The sequence below is a fragment of the Ornithodoros turicata genome, chromosome 3 (assembly GCF_037126465.1).
Source record: "Ornithodoros turicata isolate Travis chromosome 3, ASM3712646v1, whole genome shotgun sequence".
NCBI lineage: Eukaryota > Metazoa > Arthropoda > Arachnida > Ixodida > Argasidae > Ornithodoros > Ornithodoros turicata.
This window is the reverse complement of record NC_088203.1, coordinates 14146089-14162362: the sequence shown is the minus strand read 5'-3', so window position 1 is coordinate 14162362 and position 16274 is coordinate 14146089. Positions and strand designations below refer to the sequence as shown.

General features: G+C 43.7%; 1 protein-coding gene across 1 annotated transcript; it reads right to left on the bottom strand.

Annotated features, from left to right (window-relative positions):
- Positions 1–6347: 6347 nt before the first annotated feature.
- Positions 6348–15372, bottom strand: LOC135388163 (malonyl-CoA decarboxylase, mitochondrial-like). The gene is made up of 11 exons (XM_064617539.1): positions 15350–15372; positions 14985–15110; positions 14762–14902; positions 14242–14382; positions 14030–14185; positions 13189–13353; positions 10761–10866; positions 10406–10558; positions 6933–7157; positions 6627–6732; positions 6348–6561 (listed from the first exon to the last, which is right to left on the bottom strand). The coding sequence occupies exons 2-11, from the start codon at positions 15057–15059 to the stop codon at positions 6450–6452; spliced, it is 1380 nt and encodes a 459-aa protein (XP_064473609.1). The 5' UTR covers positions 15060–15110; positions 15350–15372; the 3' UTR covers positions 6348–6449.
- Positions 15373–16274: the final 902 nt, after the last annotated feature.

Here is a 16274-nt window from a genome sequence, read left to right as displayed (position 1 = left end):
ACGCCACAGTGGTCGGTCTGTGGATTAGTTTTGCTCACCTGGGGTACTTTAGTGTGTGCTGAAATTTAGCTGATATCTTTACATGGTATGTTTAGCTTATATGTTTAGCTGATGTTTAGGGAGGTTTAGCTGCTATAATAATTCGTGGATTTACGTCGGTATACAACCATGATCATTAGTGACGACACGGTGGTCGGTCTGTGGATTAATTGTGCTCACCTGGGGTCTTTAGTGTGTGCTGAAATTTAGCTGATATGTTTAGTTGATATATGTAGCTATGTTTAGCTGATATGTTTACATGGTACGTTTAGCTTATATGTTTAGCTGATATTTATGCAGGTTTAGCTTATATAATAATTCGTGGCTTTACGTCACGATGCAACCATGATCATGAGTGACGCCACAGTGGTCGGTCTGTGGATTAGTTTTGCTCACCTGGGGTACTTTAGTGTGTGCTGAAATTTAGCTGATATCTTTACATGGTATGTTTAGCTTATATGTTTAGCTGATGTTTAGGGAGGTTTAGCTGCTATAATAATTCGTGGATTTACGTCGGTATACAACCATGATCATTAGTGACGACACGGTGGTCGGTCTGTGGATTAATTGTGCTCACCTGGGGTTCTTTAGTGTGTGCTGAAATTTAGCTGATATGTTTAGTTGATATATGTAGCTATGTTTAGCTGATATGTTTACATGGTACGTTTAGCTGATATGTTTACATGGTACGTTTAGCTTATATGTTTAGCTGATATTTATGCAGGTTTAGCTTATATAATAATTCGTGGCTTTACGTCACGATGCAACCATGATCATGAGTGACGCCACAGTGGTCGGTCTGTGGATTAGTTTTGCTCACCTGGGGTACTTTAGTGTGTGCTGAAATTTAGCTGATATCTTTACATGGTATGTTTAGCTTATATGTTTAGCTGATGTTTAGGGAGGTTTAGCTGCTATAATAATTCGTGGATTTACGTCGGTATACAACCATGATCATTAGTGACGACACGGTGGTCGGTCTGTGGATTAATTGTGCTCACCTGGGGTTCTTTAGTGTGTGCTGAAATTTAGCTGATATGTTTAGTTGATATATGTAGCTATGTTTAGCTGATATGTTTACATGGTACGTTTAGCTTATATGTTTAGCTGATATTTATGCAGGTTTAGCTTATATAATAATTCGTGGCTTTACGTCACGATGCAACCATGATCATGAGTGACGCCACAGTGGTCGGTCTGTGGATTAGTTTTGCTCACCTGGGGTACTTTAGTGTGTGCTGAAATTTAGCTGATATCTTTACATGGTATGTTTAGCTTATATGTTTAGCTGCTATAATAATTTGTGGATTTACGTCGCGACACAGCCATGATCATTAGTGACGCCACGGTGGTCGGTCTGTGGATTAATTTTGCTCACCCGGGGTTCTTTAGTGTGTGTTGAAATTTAGCTGATATGTTTAGCTGATATCTGTAGCTATGTTTAGCTGATATGTTTACAAGGTATGTTTAGCTTATATGTTTAGCTGATGTTTAGGCAGGTTTAGCTGCTATAATAATTCGTGGATTTACGTCGGTATACAACCATGATCATTAGTGACGACACGGTGGTCGGTCTGTGGATTAATTGTGCTCACCTGGGGTGCCTTAGTGTGTGCTGAAATTTAGCTGATTTGTTTAGCTGATTTGTTTAGCTTATGTTTAGGCAGGTTTAGCTGATACAATAATTCGTGGCTTTACGTCACGACACAACCATGATCACGATTGACGCCACAGTGGTCGGTCTGTGGAATAATTTTGCTCTGATTGGGTTCTTTACTGTGTGCTGAAATTTAGCTGATATGTTTAGCTCATATGTTTAGCTGATGTTTCGGCAGGTTTACCTGATATAATACTTCGTGGCTTTACGTCGCGACACAACCATGATGATCGACGCTACAGTGGTCGGAGTGTGGATTAATTTTGCTCTCATGGGCTTCTTTGTGTGTGCTGAAATTTAGCTGATATGTTTAGCTCATTGTTTAGCTGATGTTTTAGCAAGTTTAGCTGATATAATATTTCGTGGCTTTACGTCGCGCCACAACCATGATCATGATCGACGCCACAGTGGTCGGTCTGTGGGTTAATTCCGCTTTCATGGGCTTCTTTGTGTGTGCTGAAATTTAGCTGATATCTGTAGCTATGATTAGCTTATATGTTTAGCTGATGTTTAGGCAGGTTTAGCTGATATAATAATTCGTGGCTTTACGTCGCAACACAACCATGATCACGAGTGACGCCACAGTGCTCGGCATGTGGATTACTTTTGTTCACGCGGTGTTCCTTAGTGTGTGCTCAAACTTAGCTGATATGTTTACAAGGTATGTCTGCCTTATATGTTTAGCTGATGTTTAGGGAGGCATTAGTGACGCCACAGTGGTCGGCCTGTGGATTAATTTTGCTCACCGGGGGTTCTTTAGTGTGTGCTGATATTTAGCTGATATGTTTAGCTGATATCTGTAGATATGTTTAGCTGATATGTTTGCAATGTATGTTTAGCTTATATGTTTAGCTGATGTTTAGGCAGGTTTAGCTGATATAACAATTCGTGGCTTTACGTCGCGACACAACCATGATCATGATTGACGCCACAGTGGTCGGTCTGTGGAATAATTTTGCTTTGATTGGGTTCTTTACTGTGTGCTGAAATTTAGCTGATATGTTTAGCTGATATCTGTAGCTATGATTAGCTTATATGTTTAGCTGATGTTTAGGCAGGTTTAGCTGATATAATAATTCGTGGCTTTACGTCACGATGCAACCATGATCATGAGTGACGCCACAGTGGTCGGTCTGTGGATTAGTTTTGCTCACCTGGGGTACTTTAGTGTGTGCTGAAATTTAGCTGATATCTTTACATGGTATGTTTAGCTTATATGTTTAGCTGCTATAATAATTTGTGGATTTACGTCGCGACACAGCCATGATCATTAGTGACGCCACGGTGGTCGGTCTGTGGATTAATTTTGCTCACCCGGGGTTCTTTAGTGTGTGCTGAAATTTAGCTGATATGTTTAGCTGATATCTGTAGCTATGTTTAGCTGATATGTTTACAAGGTATGTTTAGCTTATATGTTTAGCTGATGTTTAGGCAGGTTTAGCTGCTATAATAATTCGTGGATTTACGTCGGTATACAACCATGATCATTAGTGACGACACGGTGGTCGGTCTGTGGATTAATTGTGCTCACCTGGGGTGCCTTAGTGTGTGCTGAAATTTAGCTGATTTGTTTAGCTGATTTGTTTAGCTTATGTTTAGGCAGGTTTAGCTGATACAATAATTCGTGGCTTTACGTCACGACACAACCATGATCACGATTGACGCCACAGTGGTCGGTCTGTGGAATAATTTTGCTCTGATTGGGTTCTTTACTGTGTGCTGAAATTTAGCTGATATGTTTAGCTCATATGTTTAGCTGATGTTTCGGCAGGTTTACCTGATATAATATTTCGTGGCTTTACGTCGCGACACAACCATGATGATCGACGCTACAGTGGTCGGAGTGTGGATTAATTTTGCTCTCATGGGCTTCTTTGTGTGTGCTGAAATTTAGCTGATATGTTTAGCTCATTGTTTAGCTGATGTTTTAGCAAGTTTAGCTGATATAATATTTCGTGGCTTTACGTCGCGCCACAACCATGATCATGATCGACGCCACAGTGGTCGGTCTGTGGGTTAATTCCGCTTTCATGGGCTTCTTTGTGTGTGCTGAAATTTAGCTGATATCTGTAGCTATGATTAGCTTATATGTTTAGCTGATGTTTAGGCAGGTTTAGCTGATATAATAATTCGTGGCTTTACGTCGCAACACAACCATGATCACGAGTGACGCCACAGTGCTCGGCATGTGGATTACTTTTGTTCACGCGGTGTTCCTTAGTGTGTGCTCAAACTTAGCTGATATGTTTACAAGGTATGTCTGCCTTATATGTTTAGCTGATGTTTAGGGAGGCATTAGTGACGCCACAGTGGTCGGCCTGTGGATTAATTTTGCTCACCGGGGGTTCTTTAGTGTGTGCTGATATTTAGCTGATATGTTTAGCTGATATCTGTAGATATGTTTAGCTGATATGTTTGCAATGTATGTTTAGCTTATATGTTTAGCTGATGTTTAGGCAGGTTTAGCTGATATAACAATTCGTGGCTTTACGTCGCGACACAACCATGATCATGATTGACGCCACAGTGGTCGGTCTGTGGAATAATTTTGCTTTGATTGGGTTCTTTACTGTGTGCTGAAATTTAGCTGATATGTTTAGCTGATATCTGTAGCTATGATTAGCTTATATGTTTAGCTGATGTTTAGGCAGGTTTAGCTGATATAATAATTCGTGGCTTTACGTCGCACGCAACCATGATCATGAGTGACGCCACAGTGCTCGGCCTGTGGATTAATTTTGCTCACCCGGTGTTCTTTAGTGTGTGCTCAAATTTAGCTGATATGTTTACAAGGTATGTCTGCCTTATATGTTTAGCTGATGTTTAGGGAGGCATTAGTGACGCCACAGTGGTCGGTCTGTGGATTAATTTTGCTCACCTGGGGTTCTTTAGTGTGTGCTGAAATTTAGCCGATATGTTTAGCTGATATCTGTAGATATGTTTAGCTTATATGTTTAGCTGATGTTTAGGCAGGTTTAGCTGCTATAATAATTCGTGGATTTACGACGGGATACAACCATGACCACAGTGACGCCACAGTGGTCGGTCTGTGGATTAATTTTGCTCACCTGGTGTATTTAGTGTGCGCTCAAATTTAGCTGATATGTTTAGCTGACATGTTTACAAGGTATATCTACCTTATATGTTTAGCTGATGTTTAGATAGGCTTAGCTGATATAATTCGTGGCTTTACGTCGCGACACAATCATGATCATGATTTACGCCAGTGGTCGGTCTGTGGATTAATGTTGCTCACCTGGGGTTCTTTACTGTGTGCTGAAATTTAGCTAGGTTTAACTGATACCTTTAGCTAAGTTTAGCTGATATGTCTAGACGGCATGTTTAGCTGATGTTTAGGTAGCCGGTAGGTTTAGCTGATATAATAATTCGTGGCTTTACGTTCCAAAACAACCATGATCATGACTGACGCCAACCGGCGCCGCGAATACAGAAAAACGTGCGGCCCAAGCAAAAAACAAAGGTTGGGCCAAGCTTGGCAGTAGTTATAGGCTAGCCTATCTTGCCTTGGTTGGTACATCATCGGCCAACAAGCTTGTTTCTTGATACGGATCTGTACCCTAGCCAATTAATTGTCAAGCACTGGCCATGATTGTGCCAAGCTTGTGCCATATATGATACAGACCAAAGCATTCCTGCGGCATCGCTCTTTTTCATTCTCAATTGTCTCGCGGCGTGAGGTAACGATTTACTCACTCCTTCATTGTTGCTCGTATTTCCCACAACGGACAGTGAGCACGGCATTTTAAAGCACATAAATTACCCGCAACGGACTATGTGCACGGCGTTTCAAAGTAAAAAAAAAAAAGAAGAAAGCAAGATGCCCGTGACCACTATGACCAAACAGCTCACAAAGAAAAACAATTGCATTTCTTTCCTGAGGAAAAACAGATACTGTACTGAGGTTGCCTCGCGAGCTTTCACAACTTCGAGAGTCCTGTTTGCCTGTTAGTCAAAATGAAGGGTGTCCAAGTTTAATTCGATGCGTCCACAAACATTGAAATGATGAATCGCTTGTCGTATTAACTCACCATGAAGATAACATCTATGTTTCTTACCGCTTTTGGTTTGAGACATTCACTTGGTTTGGTCCATCGAAAGTCCAACTTATACACTGCTACACCATTCCGGTGTTACCCTCTCCCCAAGGCAACATGCCGGGGTTGGACCAAGCTTGGCAAGATCTTGGCCTGCCAACTTAGCATTGCTTGACAAGTGCTAGGCCAACAAGCTCGTGTCTTGGAACGGATCTGCCCCCTGGCCGACGGCTTGACAAATCTCGCTCCGCCTATCAACACGCAACATTGCGCCAACGTTGGCTGGCCGAAGGAGTCGTTGGCCAGATGTCATCCGACATTTGCCAACTGTCGGCCATTGCTTGCTTGAGGGCTCAGACGTCGCGGCAGCAGTCTCCGCCAGTGAGGAAACGCGGGAGAGGTCACCGATGGGAATTGCCGAGCTCTCATGGCAGAGCTTGACGAGTATGTGTGTGTTCAAGAATTCGCATATCTCCCCCCCATCCCCCATATAGGATATGCAGAAAAGTAATTTTTCTCCTCAATACTCTGTGTGCATGATATAATGAGCCACATTTTGCCGAAGTGTCACAACCCATTTAACTGAAAATATCAACTTAATGTACAAATATAGTTTATTTTAACATTTGACACACGTTCACCATTAATATGCATACTGCAATTCATTGCATGTGTTCAATCTAAGAGCTAAAGCTGCTTCACAGGGATGACCGAGATGGCTTCAGGTGCGCTAGGAAGGTATCGGATGCTGCAACCACGAAGTCGTCCAGATAATTTCTTCGGTTATCCTCCATGCTGGCCATATAGTACCTAGAGGAACGAATTTGTCACACACTTCACGTCCCAAAAATGGCCCAAGCTAAAAGTTTGCAAACCTGTAGTTGGCCATGATGGCACAGGAACTCGACAAGCCCCGTGGAGAAACATCACCTAACCAGTTGAGACGCCATATGATAGCTCCATTCTTCAGGTGAAAGTTGGCTGCGGAGCAGTCCATCTTATCAGTCACAAAAAAATCTCTTCTTCAACAAAGGTCAACAAGGCAATATGCCGTATGTTGACCATCAACAAGAATATGTGAACAGTCAAATTTGCATTTCAGCAAGCATCAAGACCATGCGGGGCACAAAGGTGGCAAGCTGGTGTCATCACTGGTGTCACATTTAAGGAATGCTACGCACCTACGCTGTTGAGCGCGTACCCCCTGTGCTTTTCGTTGTACAGGTAGGAGGCACAGATCCTCAAGAGGGGATCCTTCAGCTGTTCCACCAAGTCTGGAATCTGGAACCAGCCGTTTGTCTTGAGCAATTTCAAAAATTCCTCAAGTGGCTTGTCTCCTTTTGTGTAGTTGCGCAATGCATCGACCAATGCGGGCAAGTTCGGAAGCCTCGAGTGCTCTCCATTGCCTGCAATCAGAGGCATTGCACCATCATAATCTTGCATAAAGAGTACTGTGCCAATGGAAAATTCTGTAGTGACTACTGCAGTGTGCACACTTGCACAAGCCTTCAAATGCATCTATAAACTTCACCTTTCAACTGGAGAGCAAGTGCAATAAAGTGTGCAGAAACCACACTGCTCTAAATCACCTAAAGATGCTATCATGCACAGGGCTACCTATGGTTAAAGAAGAACATTTCTTTCGCTCCGTAAAACATGTAACTTTTACAGTGAATGAAAAAACTTCCGTCGATGGTGCATGGAACGCTAAATGTGTAAAAAATATTCATCTTCCAGATTTTTTCTGTAAATTATGACGAATGAAAAACCACCCTTTCCTATACGTTGAACATTGTTGATACCCTACTCTGCCAATTTTCTTGATCTGTCCGGGGAATTACTGGGGTCTTGCAATTAACTGTGGTAGGCATATTTAATAAAAGTGGTACAAGAAAAGTACATATTGTGCTTCATAATTGTTAAAAAGTGGCACAGTAAATATTGTAACAAAGTTTAGGCTGCTATGAATGTATACAAACTCCCCTACACGAGGCTTAGGCGGTGTCCATGTACCGGTCAGGCAAGACAGTGGCCTTGTAAGGCATGCATTCACTTGCTCCACTGTCTCCCTTGTAAGTGGAAAGAAAAATGACCACCACAGCTGCAGTGTGCTGCGTCGCACTCTCACATGTCCCCTTATTCCCTCTCCACTCACCGCGCATGCATGCCGCGCCGTGGCTACAGATGGACCACGCCGCGATTCTTGAGTAGCGAGGAGTATAATGCTAACTCATTAAAATGATTTCAGGAAGTGCAGAATTAAGCAGACTTTTACCACCTGCGCAGTATTTCACTTTATGCCTGCTGTCATTACAGAGGTTTGCAAGAAGAAGTTGCCCTCACTGTGGTGGTTCATATTGTTGATTCAATGTGTGAATGCTACACAGCCAGCACATTTTCTTTTTCCTTCCTAGAAAACACAAAGCTACCTACAAAACTCGCATCTCCCATGCACGATACACTATTTTATGTAGATTACATAAGAACGCAGGATATCATAGCATGAACAAAAGCAAAAGAAGCGATATGTACACTTCTGGCACAGTGCACCTGTTTGGTGGCAAGCGGAGCCTTTATGGCACTATAAATCATGAGAGGTGTCTGTTATCACATCGTTACTACGCTGTTTATTAGCATTCGTTTCTTCCTTTCTTCATTAATGGGGGACAGCGATACAGCAATCAAGCGTGATGACACTGACGTCTCATACACATCAAATGAAATAATCCCTCGCTGTTCCAGTGCCTCGCCTTTGGCTATAGGTCCTATTTTTGTATGCTCACACTTACTCATCCACTTGTCTGCATTCACAGAGAGAAATGCATAAGTGCCTTCTCAGCATTGTGCCAACTATGTTATCCACATGAACAAGCACTGCCATAAAATTACTAAACTTTAAGTGAACATTCAAGTAGACTATGGGGAAGGCGATGACGGAGGAACAGACTCTGTTAGAAATATTGGTGACACTCATCCCTATGCTTTCTTTACAGGTTCGCTGGACTTTCTACCCAACGAGACAATGTGTTTCGTATGACAATATGCTCCTTCACTGCTTGTTCTCAGCCAATATTTGCATCAATATTACCATTTTTTGGCACCATCTTTTCATTCTGTTTGTGCACAATGATAGAAAGCTTAGTTATATGGCATTATGCCGCCTCTCTATGCCCAGTGATCCATAAGTAAAACTTTGTTAATAGCAATTATGCTTAAAATTGGAGTCTCAATTAACGAGGCTTAGATTTGTGTATAACAGTTGCACCCATGTTATGGCAGAGACTTTCTAGTGCATATGTATGTATTGGAATCATGCAACTACAAGTGCAGTCCCACATGGCATGTATTGCGGCACGTGAAATGATGAATGCAAGTAGCCTGTGTAATTCTTTGAGCATGCATGTGCAGAGCAAATCACACTGTTGTCCAAGTCTGTCACCCTGTGTAGAAGGGATATACCAGAAGAACGTAAAGGGTAGCAGGAAAACAGAAATATCGTATTTCCTCGCATATTTTGCCTTATTGCATAATCTGCACACCCACATTTTCGTGCGTTGCTATCTCGGCGACTGCAGCCATTGTTTTTTATGCTGACCACATGGTTTCCGTATTTCATCGATAGGAGCATGGGTGCCGTTACAGACCTTGTAGAGGAGCCAAGAAAGCCATCCAAAACGTTTTCTGTTTCTGGCGAATTACGAAAGGATGTAACTTGACGTGACAACTAACACCAGAAAATTTCTCTATACGCAGTATTTGTCTTGGAACAAAACGCCCCCGAACATCAACGCGCACGTTTCCGCTCGACTTGCTCTGCGGGCCGAAATGAGGAGGAGGAGGAGGAGGAGGATTGTGATGTCCTCGGGGTTACAAGAGAGATCAAGCTCCAATCGGGGCCAGCACTTTTCGCACCTTTTTTTTTTCTTTTTCGTTTCAACTCCCCCTTCTCTTTCTGTGTAGCAGACGACGCTTCTCCAAACACGCAAACCAGTTAGCGGATTGCACCGTGATGACGTCAAAACGGCTCTGGCGGCTAGTTGCGGGCATTGCCACCGTTGTGTGAACGGTCGCGATTTTCAAAATCGAATTCTGCGACATGTATGCATCCGTCAGGTGAATCACTTCACATGGTGCGTTCTAGCAGTCAGGTTAACGGCTGGGTTTGAAAAAATTGTCGTGACTGAAGCGCCTTCTGTGCTCCTTTAATGTAATGAATAGCAACATCTCATGCACCAACAAGTTGCAGGAGGCACAGACAGTAGCGGGAACATTCTAATCACGGACGCCACTGATGGTACTTGGAGTTATTGCGCAAGAGTGACCTGTAGGGACTGCGCAGTGGCACCCGGGTCCGACATCTTGCCCCTCCTTGAAAAACTGCCTAGCGGCGCACCTGGATAGGAGCAGTGATAGAGGGCCCGCTGTTTTGCCTCCAGACCTGGTTCTACCGAGAGCTTACGTACAACTGGCATACTAAAACTGCGGAATTTTGCATCGCCTCAACGTTGTTATGAAAGCCCCAACTTTTCCGACTTGTTTGGGTAGAAAACGTGCGCAAATTACGCAGTAATTACGGTACTTGTTTCGTCCTTGACGTACAGTTTCACATGGTCAAATGTGATCTTTATAAGGAGACCTCAGATGCTATTCTTACCTGCTACGATTTTCTTGATTTCAGTCGTAAGCCAGTCTTTAAACCCAGGTATAGGCGAGAGGGACGAGAAGTCCTCAACATGTGGAAACTCGGCTTTCACTTCGCGGACGACGCTTTTCACGAGATATTTGCCCAGTTCGATGCCCTGGAGTCCTTTTAGGAAGAAAGAACAGTATACTTGCAATGACATTAAGCTTAAGACGCTATAAAGTGGTGCGCAATAAATTCGAGTTCATATAAAAGAAGCGCACATTCGTGTTCTTCTCTTCTATTCAAGTTATCCCAACGGGAAGATGCTTTAAAATAGGTACGCGACCGCATAGGCTCTCGTCAACTCCGTCACGGGCTGACGTACCCTTCTGAGTGGACGATATGGAATAGAAGATGGCCGACTTTATCAGCTTCTCATCTTCCAAATCCTGGTTCTCTGGCGTTGGAGCCGGAGTGTAAGTCACAATTTTCTACAGAGAAGAAAAATATTTCAGTACTGAAGCAGCTACCTGTGCGGCTTTAAAGGGTCACTACAGGTGTGAAGACTTCTCCTCGCATAATGGGAGATGGCATTACCTTTACACCGACGCAAAAGGAACGGGATTCACCCGTCACGTCGTTCATGATTTATGACCGAAGGGAACAACAATCTGCACTTTCCCCCATCCTCTCATTTTCAAGCAGGCAGACAATGCAAAGCAGGCTTCCATTGGTCTCCCCAAACAGTCTGTCCAATCGTCGATGGAGATCGTTCGAGAAAACCAATCGGAGGCCTCTCTACATTGTCGCACCCGTTGGCTCTTGTTCCTTTGACGCTGGTGTCAGGGTAACAGTACCTTTCATTCTGCGAGGACAAATTTCTGCAGTGCCTCTTCAGGCACTCGGCACAAGGCTTTAATGCAGGTAGAATGCGGACATACAGGGTGTCCCAGAAAACGTGTCAGTGAATTATAATAAAAAAACTACGCCACCTAGAATCATGCGGTCAACAGCATTTGTTCTTATTAGGTTTTTGCCACCTCCTAATGTGAATGTCATGTACTCCAAGTTTAAAGGGGCCGTAAACAGGTACAAAAGGTGTACATTTCTTTGTGTTATATTAATGAAACTTAGGCAGTGAAAACTCCTTGCAATTACTAACGCTCAAAAACAAAAGGCGCTTGCATACGGATGAAATATTCACTGCACTCTTTCGCAATTTAGCTCCGCCCCGCGCTCTAACTTTACGTCATTTTGACGTAGCGCTTCCCTCACCAATTACGATCGAGTGTTCCACGTATGATTTTATTTCAAATGCGGAATTGGCCTAGATGAACGTGAATCCTCTTCTATTCAAAATCTAAACAGTTGCAGCCTCAAACTGAAAAAGAAATGCGTTTAATTTAGGTATCATACGCGCACTACGTTTTCTGGGCAGTAGCACGTAGCACACCACGAGCGCGAATGAATATCCGGGACTACAGTTCCGGAATCTTAGGTAGGTGCGCGTTGGGACATCTTCGTCATCTTCGAATGGTTCCGAGAACTGGGCTGCCGTACTTTGGTTTGAGCCATGCGGCATGGCGTCACCAGCTCGCGTGGTACAGTGGATAGCGTGCTGGCCATGTCACGTCGTGGCTGGGAGGAACCCGGGTTCGAATCGCGCCATGTGATAGCAGTCGAACTTTTGACGTTTGTGCCAGCCGGAGATGTTGAAGATGTCATGACGTTGAATTTCGAAACCACAGAGCGCAAAACGTCGTTTCACACAAACATACTGAGCGCTCCGACACACAGCTGATAACGAAGTATGTTTATTGGCTGGTAATTTGAAACATCATGTGCGCAGCTCGGCCCCCCGATTGGACGGCAAAACGCTACGTAGCCATGTGACGTATGCGTGGTGGAGAGAGGCTCGCTGGTTACTCATCTTTGAAAGCAGTTATATGGGTCAATGAGCTGGCACGAGCCGAACGAAATGTATATTTGGGTATTATGATCTGCGTTCTTTCATGGGGTATCATTATTTCAGAAATGTTTGGTGTCCTGTTTACGGCCCCTTTAATTATGTAAATATTTGCTCACTGAACTCGGAAATTTGCCAAGTAAATATCACTTTTTTACGCCACCAATATGAAGAGCGTGCCGAATTCACTCAAATCCATGATAATTCACAGTGATATTCACGAGCTATCCCATCGAAAAATATAGCCGAATATCGTGCTTTTCGGGGCACCGGACAACAGCGCGCCATGACTTTTTGAGCGCAATCGCTCTCAGTGCGACGAAAGGAGGTTCCGAAGCCAGCCCACATAGTGATAGTAGAAAAAGTAACGGTTCCTAAAATTGGGAGAGGGAAAGCATTATCCCAGCGAAAATCGAACGTGATAAGCCGTGCCTCTTTTATCTCTTTCTGCGGTGTCTGGGAGGGCTGGGCTTCCAACCTCCTTTCGTCGGACTGACAAAGATTGCGCTGAAAAATTCATCGTGCGCTATTCTGTGCGACCTCCGTAGAGCATGATGTTCGGCTATTTTTTCCGATGGGACAGCTCCTGAATATCCCTGTCAATTATCATTAATTTGACTAAATTAGACACGCTCTTCATATTGCTGGGGATAAAAAGTGACCTTTACCAGGCAAATTTCCGACTTAAGCTCGCAAGAATTTACATAATTAAACTCACGTTACAGGACATTCACATGAGGAGGTGGCAAAAACCCAGTAAGAACAAATGCCATTGACCGCATGACTCTAGGTGGTGCAGTTTTTTTATTATAATTCCATGACACGTTTTCTGGGACACCCTGCATACCTGTATGGAAGATGCTATGGTGTCCGTGAGCGCTGTGTGCAGGACGACGATGGGTTCTCCAGGCATGCAGCTGTGTGTGAACACGTAACAACGGCGGTACGGCCCAACGCGCCTCTTCAGGTCCGTCCAGTTCCTCACTGGGTGCACTGCTTCATACTCTGAAATCTGATGCAGACCAAATACAGGGGATGGTGCTATAAGCGAACCACAAGGTCAAAGTCAAACGTAATTAATTATTAACAACAATTAATCATCACAGCCAAACTGTGAGCAAAAAAAAAATGTTTAGAGCGAACCAGGATATTTAATGAAGTGACGAGAATGAAATAAGAACGAGAATTCAATGAAGTTGAATACATTAATGAGACTTTGAAACTAACTGTTATGCTGAGTTATAATGGGCTTCGACTCAGATGCACCACGTCAACAATAACCAGCATCCGTAAATAGTTCAACAAAGTATAGTGACAGTTATTATGCTGTTTTGCTGCTGACTTGCACAGATGAACTTGCTTGTGATGCTAGTGAAATACTATGTTCCAAAAGTTGCACATAGTCGACATGCATGGCTGCACATTCATGATAGTGTTTCCAATTATCTCAAAATTCCTCGACGATATTCTAGTTCCCAAAACGAACACTGTGAACGGTTCAGGGAAACATTTTCGTCTTCTTCCACATGTAGGACAGAGCGTGTTGTTACAGTGTCCATGTAAGGTACTAGTATATTTCAAAGTTGGTGCAAGACACATTGTAAAGTTCATATTTTTTTTAGAATCAATCCTCACAGTGTAAGAATGCATTCAATAACAAGATTTTGTAATGAAGCTCACAATGGTACCTTTTGCAGCATTTCACAAGAGGACTTCCAAGTGATACGCTCTAACTTGATGAAGCCGACCGCAAACCATAGAGATAGCAATTCCCTCAGGATGGAGTTCATCACGCGGACGTCGTGCAATTGAGAACCATTGCCGAGAGATTTTGCCAACAGATCCTGCGACGAAACGACTCTGTCACACAAAAACAGGTACTCGACCGAGTGCTACTCACTAAAATATCGCCTCTCATGTCAACGAGAAATTTGACGCCTCCTTCAGCTCTTCCCAGCACATGGAAAAAGGACATGTACCGAGGCGTGAGGAGAGAGTACAGTCTTTCCTCATCTCTGAACTTGAATGCTGGAGGGTTATCCTTAAACGAAAACAGATACAGCATGTATGTGAAACACGGTTGAAGTCGATAGGGACATTCGGCTGCAGTTTGGCACGGCGACACTGGCACCAGCTTTCTTCCCTGGTGGCGAGCGGAGGAAAAGTTTCCCAGTATGTTCTACAAACGTAGATGACGATGTTGGTGATTTCGCATGTCACTGCGTGAATTCTGTCCTGCTTTCGACCTAGTTCAGTGAATCTGCACCATCACTGACGAAATAACTGAAATACATGCGGGAAATAACTTATCCGCGCCACCACAGGTGGCACTGATGGCAGTGTGCGAGGGTGCCCCCTTTGCCGAACGAACCCATATATTTGATTGGGAAATAGGTAAGGTCACCAGAATGAGTCTTTACCAGATTGTCCAGGTATGCACGAACAGCTGTCGTGAACTGATCTCTGTTGATGTAGAAGTCCCGCGCTAAATACTGCAGAAATTCGGACTTTTGTTCTTTTGTCCTGCACCGGTAATGGTTGCAGAATGTCTTCAGCCATGACTGCAATGAAAAAAAAAAAGTTTTTACAGCCCCACTAAACACGAACTTCACGTGCACAAAATCACAGATGAAGCAAACTTACATCTCTGTGTGTAGCTTCCTTTTCATTTATAATAGCAGCAACAAGAACTTTCAGGTCCTGAGGGGTCGTGCTCATTCTCAAGCGCGAGATTGGTGTAAATGCATACCGTTTAAGTATGATGGAAAACTGCAAACAGCAATACATTATTACTCAGACAAAACAACAAACGAACTGAGCAGTCCTGAAACCCAGTGCGCTAAACATACAAACAAAATGTCCCCGTAAATCGCAAGGCTCAACGTTTTGGACTCACCGCTCGATAAGGCTATAGGCATGATGCACATTTAATATTTCTCGAATCTAAATCCCACATCTGCAATTCACGAAGGCGTATCGCATCTTCGCGAAAACGCGGATCTACATACCACGTCAGGGCAAGGCCGGCCGCTCGGCCATTTGTATCAAGAGCCGCACGTGAGTGCTGCATGACAGGTGGTAGCACAGACGTGTTTTTGGACGTAACTATCAGCTGATACACCAAGGCGAAACGAAAGTGGTATTTACCATTTAGACTACGGCAAGGAAAGCTGAAATCCTGTCTCTTTATATCTCTTTCGTAAGGCCCTCAGTCATGTCACGATATTGTCTCGAAGATAACCGACGAAATTAGTCATTTAGCATTTTAATGCAGGAGACGGTGACATTCACAAGATCAAGAGAAGCGGCGGTGACGGCAGTCGCAGCCAGCGAGTTTGAGGATCAGCACGATATTATAGTATGAAGGCGTTTTTCACCGATAGATAGTCGGTAAATGGCTCGGAACCACAAGATGGTGATAAAGGTCACGGACAAACCACGCAGCGAGCAAGTGACATTTGTTTACGTCGGCAGGCAGCAACGGTACTTCCGGAAGCTGCGGCACACGATTAAAAGGTGGCACCACAACCTGCACGAAAAAAAGTGCGCGAAATTCGAACTGAATATAAATGCAACGGTTGCGAAGAAATATAGTGAAATTCTCACAGCTATTCGTGGACACGGGACGGTGTAAATATATGTGTGGGGGGAAAGTGCAGCAAAAATATAGATCTGTAGAAAGAAAAAGAAAGCCGAATGTTCGGGAACGCTCCCATGTAAGAAATGCATGCACGTACGCACAATGGAACGGAGTATCGATATCTATACAGGTACTTTCCCAGCACCTCCCACACCCCTCTAATGCCCTCCCCCAAAATTTTGCAGCACCCCCAAAATGCTTGCCAGAAAGGTAAAAAAAGCAAGAAAAGCAGCAAATACGGGTGTCACCCCCCCAACTACAGGACAACTCCACCGAAACGAAAATCCTGGAAA

Coding starts and splice junctions, on each gene's coding strand:
- LOC135388163 (XM_064617539.1), bottom strand. CDS start 15,059: ATGAGCACGACCCCTCAGGACCTGAAAGTTCTTGTTGCTGCTATTATA. Junction 14,383..14,761: donor GTGCATACCTGGACAATCTG/GTAAAGACTCAT, acceptor TTTTCGTTTAAG/GATAACCCTCCAGCATTCAA. Junction 10,559..10,760: donor CATATCGTCCACTCAGAAGG/GTACGTCAGCCC, acceptor TCTTCCTAAAAG/GACTCCAGGGCATCGAACTG.